At 39.6% G+C, this 21,762-nt stretch overlaps 1 protein-coding gene across 3 annotated transcripts in view; it reads left to right on the top strand.

Moving 5' to 3' along the window:
* Positions 1 to 21,762, top strand: part of LOC118791806 (calpain-3-like) — a 125,509-nt gene that overhangs the window by 76,608 nt on the left and 27,139 nt on the right. For 2 of the 3 annotated variants that reach the window (XM_036549262.1, XM_036549263.1), the window contains 8 exons: positions 13,011 to 13,179; positions 13,425 to 13,526; positions 13,719 to 13,802; positions 14,076 to 14,170; positions 14,395 to 14,472; positions 14,597 to 14,757; positions 16,589 to 16,758; positions 21,643 to 21,654. In XM_036549262.1, coding sequence (XP_036405155.1) covers positions 13,011 to 13,179; positions 13,425 to 13,526; positions 13,719 to 13,802; positions 14,076 to 14,170; positions 14,395 to 14,472; positions 14,597 to 14,757; positions 16,589 to 16,758; positions 21,643 to 21,654 — 871 coding nt within the window. Of the gene's footprint in view, positions 1 to 13,010; positions 13,180 to 13,424; positions 13,527 to 13,718; positions 13,803 to 14,075; positions 14,171 to 14,394; positions 14,473 to 14,596; positions 14,758 to 16,588; positions 16,759 to 21,642; positions 21,655 to 21,762 lie in introns of those variants that run through there. The other variant, XM_036549265.1, reaches the window with a different exon arrangement.

Genomic DNA, 21,762 nt, shown 5'->3' with positions numbered 1-21,762 from the left:
TTTATGATCTTTCCTGGCTCCACCCGTTATGGGCCTTAAACTCAAACCTCCCGTATGGTCCCTCCTTCTCTCGCCATTTTTCGACACACTCTTTACACTTTCTACACATCCCCATTTATTTTATTATTAAAAGCAGTCTGGGTTTGAATTATTTCTGGGTCACACCGCTTGCCAATTTTTTAATATTCCATCTTCATTTATTTTATTTCTAAACACAGCCTGGAATTTCCCATTATTTCCAGGCCGCATCTGAATGTCATTTTTTAAAGCTTCAGGCACCTGGCCAATTTGCCAGGGCCAACCCTTACTGGTACCACTCTTCTGTTTTTCTTGCCTCAGATGACCCCGAAGCAGTGTTTCATGAACTAGAATAACCCTGAGCAATGGTAGTGCTTATAAGAGCAAATAACCACCTTAACATACACTTGTGGCTAATATTACAATGACAATACCTAGTTATCTCCACCAACTAACAAGTTTAATCGTATCACGTCAAGCTCCGCTTTCCTCTGGTGGGGTGAAAGTGGCAATGCTTATGCCTAATTTTCCACCACAGAGCATACATCTTGATTGAAGAATAAAACAATATTAGGATGGCTTGAAATAAGGCTGGTAGTCATCTATTTGGTCTAAACATTTAGGTGTCCATTTACATTAATGTTATTGCCCAGCAAGCTAACGCAACAGTTGACACAGAAATTGGTTTTCAGCATAGCTTACTGAGCTGTGATACTTTGAATGCTCAGGTTACATAAGCACATAATTCTCCAACCAGTATTAGGCTACTAGCTAGCTAGTTGATACTAACCTTTAGTGGTGTTCAAAATGATTCTTTTTAGTGATTCGGTTCTTTTCGTTCAGCACAATAAAATGATTTGAATGTTCAACTTACTGATTCATTTCCATATCCGATCAGGCGGCATACACGAATCTGTAAATAGATTTATTGCATTTTAAAAATTACTCTACATTGTTCCAAACATCATGTCTGTTATTAGCCTGCTCTGCGGCAAAACAGCATGTGAGAAATCAAATGTCAATGAAATTAATAATAATTAAATTGTAATATTCGTTACGTGAAACTGCACCATGCTATTCAAACAATCGTGCAGCCGCAAAGTATTAAATAAATTAAATAAATAAATAAATCGTAGCCTACGTAAAATTGCAGTTGTGATAAACAAGAACTATGATACATTGTGCGCACCTAAAATATGCTACTGTTAAAACTGTAAAAATAAAATAATATTCTAGGTAGATGAGCAAAATAATATTTAATAATATTTTCCTATAATTCCTATAATAATGTCACGGAAGCGCTCTGATTCCTTTTGCATCGTCACAGTGAACGGTGGATGTAGCCCAAGCCTGCTATACTGAGAACTAGCTATTCTGGCAACACATAGTCAATGACTCTTTTGAGGGGAATGGAACCGGTGTACAGGGAACTTGTCAGCATAGTCAGTGAATCTTTGGAGTCTGAAGGAACTGTTGTACTGACAACTTGTCAACAGTTCATCAGGTCAGTAGGGGGAGTTTAGAGTCTTCGTAGTCACTGGCTCTTTTGCATTGTCCCACATCGTCAGCATAATCAGAGAACCTTTGGAGTCTGGAGGAACTGTTGTACTGAGAACTTGTCAACAGTACATCAGGTCATTCAGTACACAGTACACAATGGGGGTGTTTCGAGTCTTCCAGAGACAGTCATATGCTGTAAGATAAGATAAGATCTAAGAACTGTATTGATCCCAAATTCACTTGTCACAGCAGCATTAAGACAGAGATAGAAAGGCAAAAGTGGCAATGTGCAATAAGTTAAAAAAAATACAAAAATACAAAAGAAAAAGCAAAAAAATAAATAAATAAATAATATATATATATATATATATATATATATATATATAAGAAGTCAGAATCAATAAAATAAAATGGTCAATATATGTACATTAAAAGTAAAAAAAAAATACAGTGCAGAAATGAGCACTGAGTGCAACCTATATATGATCAGTGAAGTAGAAAATTGAGAGCTACACCATAGTATTGGTTTACTGAGTGATGGAGTTTATTGCCCAATGGTATTATTAAACAGTCTGACCGCAGTCGGGATGAATGACCTGCGGTAGCGCTCCTTCTTACACCGTGGGTGGAACAGGGTGTAGTCACCATGGTCAGCATAGTCACTGAGCCACTGTGCTGACATGGCAAGTGGGAGGTGCTTTGAGTGTTTCAGCATTTCAGCCATTGGCTAGTTGTCGTCATGAACATACTGCTGATACAGTTTTGTGATAGGCTGCTTCATGGACAGACCGCATAGTTAATATCCACTGGAGGGAGAGTTATAGCTGCTATGCCAGCTAATCAGCGTGCATGTTTGCAAAGAGGAAGGAACGAATCTTTTAGACTAGCGATTCAGTACACTCAGTTCACCTCAAAGATTTGTTTGTTTACAAACTGCACATCACTACTAACTTTACCTCAGCAATATGCCAGTGACAAAACAGCTGGCTAGCTAACATTAGCTTGTTCATTAACGATCAGCAAAATACACTATATGGACAAAAGTATTCAGATGCCTGACCATTACACCAACAGGGACTGTAATGACATTGTATTCAAATACATATACTTTAATATGGAGTTGGTCCCCCTTTTGCAGCTATAACAGCTTCCACTCTTCTTGGAAGGCTTTCCACATGATTTTGGAGTGTTTCTGTGGGAATTTGTGCCCATTCATTCTGTAGAGCATTTATGAGGTCAGACACTGATGTTGGAAGAGAAGGCCTGGCTCGCAATCTCCGTTCCAGTTCATCCCAAAGGTGCTTGATGGGGTGAGGTCAGGGCTCTATGCGGGCCAGTCAAGTTCTTCCACACCAAACTCATCAAACCATGTCTTTATAGTCCTTGCTTTGTGCACTGGGGCACAGTCATGTTGGAATAGAACAGGGCCTTCCCCAAGCTGTTGCTCCAAAGTTGGAAGCATAGCATTGTCCAAAATGTCTTGGTATGCTGAAGCATTAAGATTACCCTTCACTGGAGATAAGGGGCCTAGCCCAAACCCTGAAAAACAGGTGTTGCCAAATACTTTTGTCCATATAATGTAAGTAACAAGCTAACGTTATATATGAACATTTACGACATACTCAAACAGCATACTGTTCAATAGTAGGCTATAGAGAATTTGATATCGAAAATAGCGTGCGGTGAGTAGCCCATACTTCCTACATCCTTGATTTGCAAAGGCGGTTACCTTATGAACTTAATGTTTTTTAGCCCAGTGTTTTTTAAACAACTGCTGTAGCTAGCTGTGTTGTCCCAGTTAATCTGTTGTGTCAACGAGCGGGAGCCCTGAGTTATCAACATATTCAGTGTATCCTGAAATCAAATTTTATTTAACATACAGTAGTTTCAACAGTACATAAACTAGCTAGCTAATAGCCTAGGCTACAATTGCTGTTGCCAAATTATTCAAAAGATGACTAACGTGAAAGTGGTTGCTAAATAAATCCACACACACCTATCACTATCATCTACCATACTTACAGTAGTCTTTGCTCCAAAAAACGATCTAAAGTGTTTTTTTCTTTTCCTTTTCTGGTGGGGTGGGTCCATGTATAAGGCCGACCCTATGCTTCCATTGCAGCGAATTTTGCTTCGCTCTCATTCAGGTTGTATGGGGGTGAAATCGGGTCGAAAACTACAAGTCCCATGAAACCACAGAGCTTTCTCATTCCCGTTCTCCGTCCTTGCTAGTTAGAGTGTGGCTAATCATCGCTATCAGCTATCGCTATAGCAGCTAATTGCAAGCTCATCTTTAGCAGTCATCAATATCAGCAATAGCAAGCTCTTCGTTAGCAGCAATGGTGTTGCTTAGTCATATTCTCCTCCTCTTTAAGGATGAGACCCGGGGCAAAAACCATCATAAATCAGGGCATGTGGAGGAATTCAGTTGTTTTGAGGGCCATATCACCGGTTTGGTCAGTGCGAGCATGAGGGATAAGACCTACAGGGTGTCAGTGAGTGTAGGCCAGTGTAATGTTAGGTAGCATAGCTAACCAGCTAGCTAGCTAGCAAAGTCAGGTTACCACATATTCACCCATCGAGCTTGCTAAGTGGACTGATTGTTAGCCCACGATTTGAATGATGAAAAACGCCCGAAGCCTTTGAGACATATCAACAGAGTTGGAAACACCTTGATGTGTAATCAAAAAGATAATTCTGCTTACACGTGGGTTTGGGCACTCGACTTGAGTGAAAATGCACATTCAGTTAACTACATTTGATAGACGTCTCTCTGATGTTATGCTTACAGTGATACCCTTCACGGTTTCCATAATGTAAAACTATGCCGTGGGGCATTTTGGAAACCTGAAAAATTTGCAGTTGTTCACATATGTATGGTAGCTGCAGTCCGGGACAAAGCACTGAACCATTTTATAATGATTACGGTTGTTTGTTTGCTAGCTAACTACCAACTGTCGTCGTCTTTGCTACTGTGTCTTCCACTAGCAAACCTAGGTGGGTGGGTTCAGAGCCAACGGTTTCCAAACTGAAGATCCCAGAATGTCCAGATGAGATGGTGGTATCTGATTTGTCAGGACGTTCCCCCCGCATTGCTCTATTGGATATGTCATTTGAAAAGTGGACTACAAAACAAACTACAAGTCTTAAATCTTAACATTTTCGGAAAATATCAAAACATTTGATGAGTCCAAATATATCCTCACACCGAACAGGTTAATTCAGGAAATTCCCAGCTCCTGAAATGAATCCGAACTTACAGATAGATAGTGTGTGAAGCCCATTGTAATTTTCCATGGGGAATTTACTTCCGACACCAGCGAAGAACCAGTGATGATGTACCCACCTCTGTACTCTATAGGCCGGATAAAATATATCACATACATTGCTTCAAAGGCCTTTTATATTCAGGATGTATAGACAATTCAAGTTTTGATTGTAGACTACATCCCTCTGACTTAGTCCCTACTGCAACAGTGCTTCTTAACAAGGAGAAACAAGAACTGAACTTTCTAAAAGAGAAGCTGGAGTGGCATAAGAAGAGGATTGAAGAATTGGATACGTTTATATTGGTTTGTCATTTACGTTTATATTGGTTTGTCATTTACGTTTATATTGGTTTGTCATTTTCGCATCTATTGGTTTGTCATTTCTAGATAGATAGATTTCTATATGTATTATATTGTTATAAAGCCACCTGGTTGCTTGCTGTTGTATTAATAATTAAATCAGCTCATTAATAAAATAAATAAGACTATTTTTGTTCCCCAGACTCCAGTTAAGAGAAGAACATCCAGTCAGTTCATCCGTACACATATGATAAGTCCACTTCTGCAGGCTGGACAGTTGCCATTACACAAACAATGTCACAAATATTGTTAATTTCAAATATTTTATTTTCATCTTCATTGATTCACTTTAGACACTGACACATACAATACAATACTATAATATAATATAATAAATATAATGTAATATAATATAATATAGTAATACTACAATACAATTCTATAATATAATAATACAATACTACCTACAATGTAGTGTGTCATGTGTTTGAGACCAATGTTCAGATATACAGTGCAGTCATATGTAAACATAAAGTAATTGGGCTCTAGAACAACTAAGTAAGAGTCAAAGTAGTTCCCTGTCTTGGACCAAATCAATTCCTCTCCCTCTCACCCTTTTCAGCAACATGTGATCACCTGTTGTTCTAAGGATTAAAATCCTTGAAACAGTATAGTTTTACAGAGATGTAGAAATCTACATTTTTGGAGAAACTCACAAAAGCTTAAATTCTAAATAAATCACACTTTGCTGTTGCCTATTCATTGATCGGAGCCTGCATGTCCCAGAGGAAGTTGTGGCTATTCAGAAGGTTAATGTTTTGGCATAGAGCTGATTAGATCCACCCCCAGCAACTGAATTTAATTCCAATAAGTTACCAGTATCATGTTCAATTTCCCACATTTATAACTAAACCAAATTTCATGAAAATCAGTACAGAATTAAGCTATTTACAGTCGATTTTGTAGAGAAGTCTGAATCTCTCAATACACATTGTATTTGTTTCCGAGCGGATCTTGACCGCTCCAATATGGGAACTACGCAGACGCACGTCAAATCGAAAACCTATGATCTCTACGGACGCCAATGTGGGGTCCTGGCTTATGCAGTGAAAATCATGTGCCTGATAATTATTCGAAAAAGAAAAAAATCTTAAGTATGGGACAATGCACTTATGTAAATTAATTAAATGTGAAAAATAATATTTTTAATATTTTAATACTAGACATTTTTATTTGTGTACATATATACTTTGACTAAAAACTCTAAAACTATCAGCGAAATTAAGCTGCCTTCATCGTGCCTGACTGTAATGGCAAACTGATGAACAAGCCAATACATGCGTCAAAGACAAACCAAGAGGTGTGTCAATGACAAACCAATGCAGTCGTAAATGACAAACCAATACATACGCACATCCATCCAATATAAATGACACTCAAACCAACAGGTGTGTAAGTAGCAAACCGATACATAAGCACATGAAACCAATACCTGAGCGAATGAAACCAATATAAGATACAATGAAACCAATAGATGCGTAAATAGCATACCAATATATATGACACTCAGACAAATTAGTGCGTAAATGACAAACCAATACAAACGAAAATGACAAACCAATACTTCAGTACATCAAGCCAATACATGAGTGAATGACACCAACATAAAAGACAATTAAACCGATAGATGCATAAATAGCAAACCAATATATGTGACACTTAAATCAATAGATGTGAAAAAGCCAAACCAATACAAATGTAAATGACAAACCAATATATGTGTCAGTGACAAACCAATCCATAAACACATCAAATACAATACATGAGTGAGTAGAACCAATATAAGAGACAATGAAACCAATAGATGCATCAATGACAATGCATCAATACAATCATTAATGGCGAAACTAATACATAAGTAAATGACAAACCAATACATACGCATATTAAACCAAAATACAAGTAAATCAAACCAATATAAATGACACTCAGACCAATAGGTGTGTAAATGTCAAACCAATAGATGTGTAAACGACACACCAATATCTGCTTGAATGACAAACAAAAATGACAAACCAATATATGCGTGCATGAAAACCCAATACATGTACACATCAAACCGATATATATATGTGCAAACCAATCCAATATATATACACGCTAAGTGGATTATTTTTTCCTAAACGGCACCCCATATAAATAGCTGTAATAATAAATCTGTTCATATTTCAGTTATATTACAAATAGAACAAAAAGGCTTCCAATGATCAGTGAATTTTGTGTTGTTGTCTGTGTGATCAGCTGAGCTGAGGGATCTCAGAATACACTGAGGAATACATGCATCTGAATACACTTCAGCTATCAATAGGCAGAAATTACATCTTTGTTGTATACAGTCCTGTTGTAACAGAAATCTGATTGAACAGCATATAAGATACACATTTCTTGTACATAACAAAACATGTTTCGGCTTCTTGAAATGACCGAGATATTAAACAGAGTTCTTTTTAAGTAAATGAGGCATACTTTACACCATTATTGCAGAGCCAATTTTATGCTTACTGATGATGTATTGGACACATTGATAGTGACAAGCTTCCTGTACCCAGCAAAACAAACAGGAAATTTATACACGGAAACATGTCTGAGATATTCGGCAGAGAATGAGGTAAGCTCATATGGCTACAATTTTCAGCTTTTGGGTTCTAGGGGTTAATCTGTCCTAATCACATAGGTTTTCCAATCAACAAACATGTGCTGATTGGTGTTTTTAAAAGGAATTCTATGAAGTCAATTCAAACTACTTCCTATGTACAACTTAGGAATTTAGACACCTGTTTTTTTCCCGATAAAACTTTTATACAAATCATCTACCAGCCTGTCTTCAAAGCCTTTCACAGTGAAAAAACTAGAATGTGCATTCACTCCATCACTGGAATGCATGATAAGGGATAGGTTAGAATTATGCCAGGAGAGAAACCGTCAGCATGGTTTTCGCACAGGGACATTATGCTTAATAAATCAGAGGGGGTTCCAGACAAGTTAATAAGATAGACCCAAGACATTTTATCTTCTTAGTCCAGAAGGAAGGAAAATCAGGGGAGATTTGATTATGTTTTAAAAATTTTAGAAGTGATATATCAAGTTGACTACAGAAGCTTATCTCTGCATTGTCTCTGTCTGAACAAAAGGACACAAGTGGAAGTTCATACTGATACCTCTGTGAGTTATAAATGCATGGGATGTCTTGCCAGGATTTGTGGTGGAAGCAGAGACACTTACAGTGTTCAGGACCAGGCTTATTCACAATCGGTTTATATGTACATGATATACCATTTAGTAATCTCAATATAAAAAGTTGATAATCTCACATATTTCAAGACTACCTGTTAAACTGAAATAAATCCACAGCCCCTGAAAGAAGCCAAATGGATGTTGTAGCCCACAAAACGCCATAAGTGCTATCAAATACCTCCGCATTAATATTCCTCTGAACATATCAGACCTCAGCTTCACCCCAGCTGTTCAGACAATTGAGGATAATTTGAACTGCTGAAACTTACCTCAACTTACCTATTACATTGTTGACTGAATAGCAGTAATGCAAACAAGCATCTTGCTTAATGATCTGTTTTCCATGACACCTGGCCAACTCACACAGCTGATTTCCCACGATAGACTGTAGATTCTAAAACGTTTTAATGAGGATAAAATTGTTGATGTTGGAGGCTTCGAGGTTAAACAATAAAAAATGGCAAAGAACCTACAACAACAGCCATTTTTATTTAATGTAGTGCAATTTACAACCAAGGTTGTCAAAAAGTGCTGTACAGACATTTTCCAGCAGGAATCCAAAAACTGAAAGGTCAATCTGGGAAAACCTGAAAATTACTCCCTGACAGCTAACAAAGAAGTAATTGAGTGAAACTCATGGAAAATCTTTCAATTCAAGAATCAATTCTACGCATTTATATAGTGGTGAGTGAGTAAGTCATCATGAAATTAATTAGTAGTCTGTTAATGTTTTGGGATATGGTCAGCAACAAACTATAGGAGCATCTGTTGTCCATTGGTGGTTTTAAGCATAGCCCCATGGCTTGTGGATATTGAACATTTAATGTTTTCATATCAGTGTTGTGGTAAGCTAATGGCATGCTGGGGAACTGGAAAGATTTGGCTCTGTAGCAGGTTGAGGCCTCAGGTCCCAGGGCAGATGGACATCTCATAGATTATCATAAGGCAATCATATGGGAGTAGACAAATGCATACATGTGATTCGAACACAGCCACCAGTTTTTAAGAGCAATAAAAGATACAAGGGCACAGAGACATGGACAAGAATCACCACCAATTATAGCAATATAACTAATAGGCCAGAAGCAGAGAATGTGCACAGCTATAGGAAGGCACTCAAACCAGCCCACCCCATCACAGTTAGCTGGCCATAATTGCGATGCCTGAGCAGTGAGGACTGACAGTAAGAAAGGTTTGTGGCACTGTATGGCTCTATGGCTATCTTCTTCTCCAGGTCTGCATCTAGACTACAGTTTATGGTAGCACAGACTAAATTGGTGAGTTTTTTGCTTAGACTTAAATATTGAGACAGAGTCTGACTCTTTGGTATGCTTGGGTAGATTAATCCAAGACTGGCGCTCTGTAGGAGAATGCTCTACCATCTTCTGAACTTTTTGATACGTTAGAAAGTACCACATAACCAGAATTTTGTGAATGAAGCAGTTATGTGGGCTGATAGGGAGGGAGCAGTTCTGTGAAATAAGAAGGTACAAGACCTTCAAGAGAAGTACCTTGAAATCGGTTTGGTACTTGACAAGAAACCAGCAAAGAGACACTAACACAGGAGAGCTACACTCAGGAGAGCTCTTATCTAGAGCAACCTCCAGCACAAAAGTACAGAAGTATAACCATTCACGTTGGATGAACAACAGAGTCTGATCAGCAACAACACTCCCATCCCAGTGAGTGTGAGCATAACATTACTGAAGCCCTACCCCAAGTAAACTTGTGCAACCTGACTAGACAGCCTAGAAAAGTAGGAGAAGCCAAGTACATACACTACCATATATGTCACCAGATCACAATATCCATAACACATAGCGATACTACAAGCAAATAAGGGGAACATAATACAAGTAGCAAGTGCTAGGGGTGGGGATCGGAGTGTGACTGAGATGCAGTCTGAAGAGGTGGGTCTTCAGTCTCCATCAGAAGATGGCTAGTGATTCTGCTGTCCTGTCCTCCGTGGGAAGTTCACTCCCCCCGGGGGGACCAGTACAGACTGACATCGTGTCTGAGAGCAGCAACCCTGTCAGGAGAGGACAGTGAGTTGCCCCAGGGTTGCAAACCATAATGATTTAGCTGGTGCATAAGTTCTGAAGACTGATCAGAGGTATGAAGGGGCTGTCAGGAAGCCAGTGAATGAGGAAGGCTGTGACTTGACTACATTTAGTGAGGTTGTAGAGTAGTCATGCAGCTGCATTCTGGATTAGTTGCAGGGGGCTGATGGCACAGGCAGGGAGACAAGCAAGAGGGGAGTTACAGTAGACTAGACATAATAGAACCAGGGCCTGAACTCGGAGCTGTGTAGAAAACACAGTGAGGAACAGTGTTGTATGAAAAGAATCTGCACCCCTAACTCACTGCTGCAACTTTTGAAGAGTAGAAAAGCTAGTTATCAAGGATTATTCCATGTTCAATACCAGTTAATGCTAATTTACTTCCAAAATATACAGGCTAATATAAGGAAATAAGATAATAGCTAAAGTAACTGATGTTAGTGATTATGCAATTCATTTAATAGTCAGTTAAAGTGATTGTTTTAGTGTGAGAATATATTTAAGATAACCAAAAAATTATCATTGTTTGTGATCGTGATCATTTACTAGTTATCTAGTTTGCAAGCTAGATCTGCCATTATATAGTTGACAACCAGCTAAAATCACTTCAGTTTGCTGGCTGACTAGCCAGCACATACAATTTTACCTGACATGAAGGATGTATATGCTACTTCTATATTAACGTCCAGACCAACCTACATAAGACAGATAACTATTTTTGTAAACCAACAGGTAATAACATAGTCATTTCACATTATCAGGAAACGTTAGCAAGCTAGTTAAACTGACTTTAGCCAGATGTGCTAGTTAATACCAAGGCTAAAGTTTGCTTTACATTACATTATTGGCATTTAGCAGACGCTCTTATCCAGAGCGACTTACAGTACATAGGTTACAGTTTTTTACAATGTTATCCATTTATACAGCTGGATATTTACTAAGGCAATTATGAGTTAAGTACCTTGTCCCAGGGTACAACAGCAGTGCCCCAGCGAGGAATCAAACCAGCAACTTCTGGGTCATGAGTCCTGCTCCTTAACCACTATGCTACACTAATACCCAGTCTGCTAATGCGTGTAATTTTGAAACCACATTTGACTGTTGGTGATCAGCTCACTAGCGTAAGTGAATGAGGGATGTGTAGCCAGATTTTATCATTAATATTATTGTTATTGTATTTGTTGTTCGTGTGTTTCGAGATGTTATTTTACAAGTCTAATAATAGGCAATTTTGTAGGACTGCTAATTGCTCACTTTGGTGCCAGAGGGGGCAGGCAAAGAGTAGCACACCACTCTGGAGTCACAGGTTACCGGTCTCAGACTTATTACTTTTCTCTACGGTAGGAGACATTGTGAACTTAGTAAGTCCACCTCAGCTGTCCCATAATGCGTTTTGCCCAGAAACCCAGTAAATGGTAGCATCTTTACCAACAGCAGACAACCATCATTTCACTGCTTACTGTACATTGTACCTTGGCATGTGACAACTAAAAAACTTTGAACTTTGAACTTGTGAAGCAAAAACAAAGGCTTTGGGATGGTTTATTTGGAACAGATTAAAAAAAACCACAACACAACACATTTCAGTAACTGAGTCCAGCTATGCTATTAGCTAACCAGCTGTGTAAAAGTTGAAAAAGAAAAGATCTTTGAGAAGCTTCCTATTTTGCTATCTATGTGGTTAGTGTATTTTACCTCAGCTACATCAATCTCAGCTGACCTAAATCTTCCATGAAACCCTCCAGGCGAAACAAGACATTCTTTCCCTGACAAACGCAAGTCTCTAGCACTTTTTTTGTGCAACATGGCTGTCACTTCATAGCAAGTCAACATCAATTCTCAAGACTCTTGAGTCTACAATAAATTAAGTGGAATGTAAGACCAGCTGAATTAAATCAATAAATAAACCATGTATTTATTTATGAATACATTTGTTGTCAACTTTTTTTATTTATTTGTTGTCAACATTTATTTATTCATTTATTTATTTAAAATAAGTGAAAGATATTGTTCTCCATACTAAAGATACTGATACTGAAAGATACTGAAAGATACTTTCACTCAAAAGAGAGGAGTGAGGTCCAAAATCAAAGTCTTATTGTAATGGACTGTTCAGTGATCTACATATGGATGAATGGAATTTGTGGTCCCGTGTCTATGGTGAGTCCAGACTTGGTTGTATCTGCTTGTTGTATCCAATGTCAAAGGTTTTTTGAGACAAATAGGCTGCTGTAGCTGTCACTGAGAACATGTATTTTAAGTAAAATATGAAACACAAACTGAAAGGCAAACTTGCAATTAGCAATCAGCAAAGAAACATTGGTGTCAAGTGAGTCAGGCAGCAGGAAGCAGCATCAGCAAAAAGAAAAGCAAAATGGATACACCTCAACCAAAAACTTAATTTACAAGTAGATATACTGTAGAACTGATAGAATGCAGTATTAAAGATGACTTTGAGACATCTGTTCATCCTATATTAACTTTGCATTGTAAAGTTCAGTTGCTTGGCCAAAGTGTGCAGTTTTCATCTGCAGAGAAACCTTCTCACAGCATCCTGCTCCTGTGTTAGGCTGCATGGGTCTTATGAGGCACTGAAGGGTGGCAACACCACAGAGGCCATGGAAGACTTCACAGGCGGCGTGACAGAGTTCTATGAAATAAAGGAAGCACCTAAAGATCTATACAAGATTATGAGGAAAGCCCTGGAGAGGGGTTCCCTCATGGGCTGCTCCATTGATGTGAGTACTTCCCCTCTTCTGCATCAGCACATCAGCACACCATTTGAGGGGCCAGCCAGGAGTAACTAAGAGCACTCTTAGAAAATGGTATGACACAAAAACATGTGTGTGTGTGTGTGTGTGTTTGTGTGTGTGTGTATATACACACAATATATACACATCTTGCCTATCTGGTTCTGAGTGCAGGACACACTGGGATTCTCACACAGTATATGCTCATCTTCCCTATCTGGTGCTGAGTGCAGGATACACTGGGATTCTCACCCCCTCCAAATGTGCTGGGCTCCCTTATTGACAAGATGATCACTGATGCCCAGAAGAGCAAGCCTGGGGATCTGCTAGCTGGGGTAGGTATCACTTTCATTCCCTGTATTAACACCTTCCTTAATAGATCTCCTTGGTAATTTCAGAAACATGTGGCTAAAAATGTAATCCTAAAATTGCTCTTCACTATGAAACAGTGCTGTTATGTAGACAAAAGGTCGATCAGCCTTTCAGGTGCTACATATGTGTATAGCTTCTTTTCCTCTGTCCCACAGTCCTTGGTTCCAGACCGCTCAGAAACCAGAATGCCTAATGGACTTGTCAAAGGCCATGCCTACTCTGTCACAGGAGTAGTGGAGGTGAGGAAACAGGACCTCCACATAGGAACATAGGATAGGTGGAATACAGTGAAGATTGGAACTTAACCTTGCAATAATTAATTATATTATCTGAGGAATGTAAGCTATCCTTTCCAAATGACTAGTGCCTCTATGGGAATAGTGATGTGCTGAACTAACTGGTGCTCTGGTATGGAGTGAAGGGTCTAAATCTCCATGCTAACTCTTCATACTTATTTCATTCAAATACTACTATGAAGTATTACATATGTTGCACTTTTACTTGTTGGTCAGGTGACAAAGGCTGATCACAAGAAGACGAAAGTTCAGCTAGTGAGACTACGGAACCCCTGGGGCCAGGTGGAGTGGAACGGGCCTTGGAGTGACAGGTAAGTGACACTTTGAGACAGACACTAATGCACGGGTTGCCATCTTGTGTAACTGCCTAACATATTTTACAAACACTCATAAAAAGCACTGAGGCCATGAATAAAATATTATTGTGCATTTTTGTATCTCTTAAGGGATCATCATATTAGGTCATTAATGGAAACTATTTTAGCAAGTATAAGGTGTAGGATGTCCCCTGTATCTGAGTGAATGCTGTGCACAGTTCCAGGGAGTGGGCATCCATCTCACAGGTGGACAGAGAGAGGCTGAAGCATCATAACACTGAAGATGGGGACTTCTGGTGAGTGAGCTTAGGGTGTCTGTAGCACACACTTTTATACTCTGAACTATGCGTTGCCACCATTTTCCCAAGTCCTTTTTCAACCTTAGTCTTCTTATACCTTTTCTGAATCCATCCTTTGCAGGATGTCCTTTGGGGACTTTAAAAAGAACTTTACTAAGATTGAGATCTGCAACCTCACCCCTGATGCACTGGAGGAAGACAAGATCCATAAGTGGACAGTATCTGTGAATGAGGGCCGCTGGGTGCGGGGCTGTTCAGCCGGGGGCTGTCGGAACTATCCAGGCAGGTTCCCATAGCAACCAGAACTACTTTCTGTCGACTGCAATTTGAAGGACATATATTCCATCTTCTATTGCTATTGACTGATTTAGGACATTGTAACCAAAGCTGTTTACTATCATAAAAATACTAACAAACATAGTTGTGTAAACAGGTATCATTCATCTCACCAAAGTATCCTTAGAATAAATTTTAAGTACAGAATAACATACGCAAGCAATAGCACATGATAGCGTATGCATTATTGTGATTATTGGCATGACAGTGATCCAGTCGATGAGGTGAAACTGAGTACTGTCCGCAGTACAGAGTGGTATAGTGAAATGCCATTAGCAAGCAGCAAACTGGTATGTTTAGAAGACTGTGTTTGGACTGGGAAAGCTGCATGTTGTCTGATTTGTTTCCCTTAAGGCTTGAGTTAGAGTTCATAGGCACGGGCCTGGGCAGTATGGGTGGGCCTATCGAGATGCCCTAAAAGGTGCAGAGTGTACTGTCCTCCATTAATTGAAACTACGCAGATAGATAATACAATACACACACAACAGAAAATTTTCACCTAAACCAAATCTCTCCATTACTATCCAATGATGTTTCCACTCACATCTGTTAAAAAGCTTATTCTGCACCTAATGAAAAACCAATGCTAATACACAAGTCAATACATAGGGAGTCCAACTCCCTTGCAAAATGTATTATATGTAATGAATGATCTACACTATTAGCAGAAAGGCATCCTTTCAGAAAGCTAAACTGATCAAGGTTCACTAATTTACCCACTTGTTTTGCTGCATTAAAAGCCAGGACCTTAACATACAGTTTCACATCAGAGCTGATCAAGAAATCAGCTGAAATTTGCACATTATGTGTGATCTTTATTAGGTATTACAGATATATTGTAAAGGTGGTGTTTAGCTGGTGTCAAGAAAGGAGGCTTTTTCAATGACTGATTGCATTTAACATATAGAGTCTCAAGTGTTTGTATGTCTCAAGTATAGCAATAGTACCAGGGGAATTGCTCCTGGACCTGGTATTTCACAGGTCTCCAGCATTGCATGTAGCTCCCCTGATGAGACTGGAATGCCAAGATCATTAGATTAATTTTCTGTTAGTCTGGGGGGTTTCCAAACCATAAGTATCTGAAGCTGCTACATTATACTGTTTATTCTGCAAACAGAGCAACAATGAACAATCCAAATCATCATAATTTGTGAAAGTAGCACTAACAATCTCCCAACAAGTACAAGCTAAAGCAACAAAACTAGACCACTAAATTGCGCAGAGTGGGGGGTTTCCAGGGAAAGCTACAAGCTTAACTGCAGGAGCTGTGGACCAGACCCTGGTCTACTTTGCTAGAAGTACAGTATTTGCAGAGATGTGTAAGGATGGTTTCAGGTGCTCACTAGAGAGCACTTCATATGTTGAAGCAGTGTTTTTCTTATTCCCAGACATTCTAGCAATGAGGAGGGATTGAAACTGAAGGAAAAAGCTTGAGAAAGGGAATCATGATAGAACTGTTCCTCTGCTCTGTATACCTTTCCTTATTCAACCAGAAGGAAATAGTTTTGCTCATGAACTGTGTGTACATCTGCCAACATTTGGACACAACTGTTCATATTAACAAACCTAAGGAACAAATGTGGATATACAAGTTTAGGATGTGTGTACTACATGTGCATGTACTTACATATTTGCATTCCAGATAATTCAGTAGTAAGACAGTTCATATATTTTAACATTTTAACCTTCTTGCATTCTGCTCAATATGTAGCTATATAGCTAAGTCACTTAAACTTCTGATTTGTCTCTCATAAGCCTCTCATATGGTCTATTTTAGACACATTCTGGACAAACCCACAGTACCGCCTGCGTCTTCTGGAGGAGGATGATGACCCTGAAGATAATGACGTTGCCTGCACTTTTGTTGTGGCACTAATGCAGATGAACCGTCGTAAAGAACGCAAGCTGGGTGCCAATCTCTTCACCATTGGATTCATAATCTATGAGGTGTCCCTTATGATCCGATTCTGATTTTAATTTTGGCATGTAACCCCTGGCCAATATTCTGTTTATCACTTTTTATCAACACACTTCTGCTCAGATTCACATATTGAAAGGTTTGTCAAAGTATTTCCAAATATAGTGTAGGTACACAACAGATAAACTTAATATAAGGTTATAAGGTTATAAGAACATATGATGACGAGAACAGGCCATTCGGCCCAACTAAGATCGCCATTTCTTAATTAAAGAGTATCCAAAACTGCATCTAGACTTGAACACAGCAAGGGTCTCTGCCTCAACTACATGACCTGGCAACCTATTCCATGCATTGATAACTCTTTGTGTAAAATAATATTTCCTTACATCAGTGCGGAACTTACTCTTAACTAGTTTCCATTTATGTCCTCTTGTTTTACAGACTGAACTCACCCTAAAAAATCTATTATAGTTAACCTTATTGATTCCTTTTATAAATTTAAACACCTCAATTAAATCACCCCTAAGCCTCCTCTCGCTTAATCTAAATAGGTTAAGTAACTTGAGTCTTTCCTCATAGCATTTATATTTCATGCCAGGAACTAATTTAGTTGCCCTTCTTTGAACCTTTTCTAAAGCTTCAGTATCTTTTTTATAGTGCGGTGCCCAGAACTGCACACAGTATTCCAGGTGCGGTCTGACTAAGGCATTGTATAATTTCAATATAACCTCTTTAGATTTATACTCAATACTTTTGGCTATATATCCCAGCATCCTGTTGGCCTTTTTTACTGCTACAGCACACTGCCTAGATCCTGTTAAGCTTGGGTCAACCATTACTCCCAAGTCCTTTTCAAATTGAGCACATTCTAGTTTTTTTCCACCCATGAAGTAGTCTTGTTTAAGGTTCTTATTTCCTACATGCAAGATTTTACATTTATCTAAATTGAAAGTCATCTGCCAGGTATCTGCCCACTTTTGGATGCTGTTTAGGTCTTCCTGTATTACCTTAGTTGATTCTATACTGTTGGCTAGACCCCTTAGTTTTGTGTCATCTGCAAATTTTACTATTTTACTTCTAACCTCTGCATCAAGATCATTTATGTATATAAGAAATAGCAAAGGCCCCAACACCGATCCCTGCGGGACTCCACTTCGTACAGGACCCTGCTCCGATACAATTCCTCCCACAGTTACAGTCTGCTTTCTATTAGACAACCAACTTCGAACCCACTCGGTGATGGCTCCTGTAATTCCCGCAGATGTCATTTTCAACATGAGTCTCTCGTGCGGAACTTTGTCAAATGCCTTTTGAAAGTCCAAATAGATAATATCATAAGCCTGGTTTGAGTCCAGACATGCTGTAGCTTCCTCAAAGAAGTCCAGGAGGTTTGTTAAGCACGACCTCCCTCTGCGAAAACCGTGTTGGCTATCATTTAGAACACCATTTCGTTCCAGGAATAATTGCAAATTATCCCTAATGATGGATTCCAGTATTTTGCATGCGATACAAGTTAAGCTGACAGGCCTATAATTTCCTGGTTCAGTCCGGTCTCCTTTCTTGTAGATAGGTACTACACTGCCATGTTTCCAGTCATCTGGTATTTCTCCAGTTTTAAGGGATTGCTTAAAAATAACTGTCAGAGGCTTGTAAACCACCTCTGCTAGTTCTCTGAGAACTCTTGGATATATTCCATCAGGGCCTGCTGCCTTATTTGTTTTAAGTTTTTGAAGTTTATCTAGTACTTCTGCATCATTTAAATCAATTTCCTCTATAAGTCTCTGAGAACTGACTGCACCTGAAGGCATATGCAAAAACACTTCACTAGTGAAACTCTCCACAAAGTAACTGTTAGTGTATCAGCAATAGCTTTGTTATCGTAAACCATAACCCCATCCTTATTTTTTATACCTCTTATTTCATCCTTAACTATCCTTTTTTGACCATAATATTGAAAAAAACGTTTAGAGTTGCTCTTTGCATCTAGTGCAATTTGTCTTTCATAACACCTTTTGGCTTCCCTTATTTTTTTCTTAACTTGAGCTCGCATATTACTGTATTCAATCTTATTTCTATCTGAGCTCTCCAACTTATATTTTCTAAATAATTTCCTTTTTTGTTTCAAACTGTTCCGCAGTGACTTATTCATCCACTGTGGATGCTTCTTTTTCAGTTTTCCTTTTCTCACTTGTGGAATGAATTTACGCTGTACATCCAGAATAATCGTTTTAAATATGCACCACATTTCTTTGACAGTTTTACCACCTAGAAGAGGTACCCAGTTATATTCCTTGTATAATCACGCATCTTAATAAAGGTCAGCTTGCCTAAAGTTGAATACTCTAGCATTGGAGAATGCAGACTTTAACTTGCCAAAAAACTTCAAATGTAATTGAACTATTGTCACTTGTACTGAGTGGTTCCCCTACCTCAATACTGCCGATTCTATCAGGATTATTACACAGAACCAGATCTAGGATTGTGTTCTCTCTCGTGGGTTGAGTAACAGACTGTATCAAAAAACAGTCATTTACAACATCCAAAAAACTCTTCCTCACATTTACCTTGACCTGACACAGCTTCCCAATTAATTGAAGGGTAGTTGAAGTCCCCCATTACTATTGTCTCACCCTCCTGACATGCTAGTTTAATGTTATCAAAGAGCATACTACTCACTACTGACTGGCTGGTGGCCTATAGCATACTCCAACATTCAGGCCTTTTTGATTTTCCCCCAATATCTTAATCCATAAGTCTTCACTAACACCAAGGGGCTCCATTCCTGGTATTTCCTGAGTATTAAGATTATCCTTTACATAGAGAGCTACGCCTCCTCCTCTTCTTTTGATTCTATCTTTTCTTAGCGGCTTGTATCCCTCTACGTTGTACTCATCCCCATCCCCTGGACCAAACCACGTCTCTGTAATCCCAACAACATCAAAGTTACTATTACTCATAACGGTTTCCAGATCGAGAATTTTTTTTTTATGCTTCTAGCATTTAAACAGAGAAATTTCAGGGTACCATGTGTGCCTCTCCTGCCCTCTACCCCCGCCCCCAGCTGCCCAGAACCACCTCTATTACAGTGCTGTTCTGACTGATTTACAAGCATCGTTTCCTCTCTACTAATAAGATATTTAGCCATGGTGTGTTCTATTCCGGCAGTCTGTCTATCCTTACCCATCTGACTGTATAAACTCCCTGCCCCCCCAGACCCTAGTTTAAATAACCCTCTGCTACCCTAAGCATACGCTGGCCCAGTGCAGCTGTACCCCTCCGGTTCAGGTGCAACCCGTCCCGCTTGTACAGGTCACCCCTGTTCCAAAAGGAGTCCCAGTGCTCCATAAACCTGTACCCCTCTTTCCTACACCAGGTTTGTAGCCACGTGTTAAACCTCCATATAAAGGCTTGCTTCCCTTTGCTTGCACGTGGTACTGGTAGAATTCCAGAGAAGACTATCGTGGAGGTTCTGCTCCTAATCTTCCCCGCTAGCTCAATAAATTTTTCTTGCAGAACCCCGAACCTACCCTTTCCTATGTCATTGGTTCTAACATGGACCATGACCACCGGATCCTCCCCCGCTCTGGCCAGGAGCTTGTCCGCGCTCTCCAGGAGGTCTCCAACCTGGGCACCAGGCAGGCAACAGACCATGCGAGACTCCTTGTCGCGCGAACACACTATGCTATCTACCCCTCTAATGACTGAATCCCCCACTATCACCAACTCCCTTTTCTTGGAGGATGAGGCCACCTGGGTGCCCTGGGGCTCTTCAGTCCTCCCACTCTCAGGATCGTGGGTCAACTCGTCCTGCAGTGGCGCGAAACGGTTGGTCACCGCAATCTCTGGAGATACTGCCCCTCTTGGAATTTTGTGCCCCTTTCTATGTTTATGCCCTACTGTAACCCAGCTCTCTCGCCCTATCTGGTCTGTATCTTCCCCCCTACCCGGCTTGGGTGAGCACACTATCTCTCTATAGGGCGTACTAATCAGTTCCTGGAACTCTAACAATTCAGGATTACTGTGGAGTCCAGCTAGTTGGGCCTCGAGATCAAGAATCTTGTTCTCCAAGTGCTCAACAAGTCGGCAATGGTCGCAGATGAACTCATTCTGGAGGTCTCCCTCCAGAAATCCGATCATCCGGCAACTCTCGCACAGTTTTGGCCACATTTTTTCCCCTAACTGTAAACGCTTTCCCTAAATAAGGATTTACTGCCGAGACAGAATTACCAGCTAAAAGCACCGAGGTGGCTCAGAACAGTCAGAAGGCAGAAATCAAGCGCAAGAAATGCCACTTAGCCTAATACAATAAAATTACGTTTACAGTTCAGCAAACGCGCAGACGCGCTAACACAACCAGAATCAGAATATCCTAAAATCTGACGCTGAAAAATAGTAGAAAAAGGTAAAAAAGTGAACCGGCTAGTTAGCTAAACTACCCGAATAGCTAGCTAAAGTGTGCTGCTTAATTATTTAGAGATTTGCTCCTGAGAGGGCGAAAAACCACAAAAAACCTCTCGTCGGCTAGAGCCGAATTAGCTGCGATGGAGGAAAAAAAGTGGAAAATTCCCTCTCTGTCCCCTAATGGCAACAAAAGATTCAACTTTAAGAGCAGATCAGACCTACCTTATGTAATGGCTAGGTAAATAGCACCAATTTTTATTTTTATCCGATTGAATGTAATAGCACAGAAACCACTCCACAAACACAACACCAACAAACACAGCAGGAACTCGTCCAAGCTAGAGCAGTCGAGCAAGAGCGATCGAGCAATCGAGCAAGAGCCAAAGCAATCGAGAGGGGAGCCAAAGCAATCGAGATCCATATAATCTTAAATCTGTAAAATACACCTTCAGACATGTATATCCCTTCATTCATCTTTACTACTCATTTCCTCTCCATTTCTCTTTCAGGTTCCAGAGGAGGTATGGGAAAATGGAGTCATGGCTTGGTGTGATGCTGTGATAAAATCACTGTGATTTGTCCACATTGCTGTCTCATTTATGTAGCACTGCTTGTGATAATTGACTGCT

Source organism: Megalops cyprinoides, chromosome 17 (assembly GCF_013368585.1).
Source record: "Megalops cyprinoides isolate fMegCyp1 chromosome 17, fMegCyp1.pri, whole genome shotgun sequence".
In the NCBI taxonomy this organism is placed as follows: domain Eukaryota; kingdom Metazoa; phylum Chordata; class Actinopteri; order Elopiformes; family Megalopidae; genus Megalops; species Megalops cyprinoides.
The sequence above is the reverse complement of the archived record's forward strand: the minus strand, read 5'-3'. Positions and strand labels throughout refer to the sequence as shown.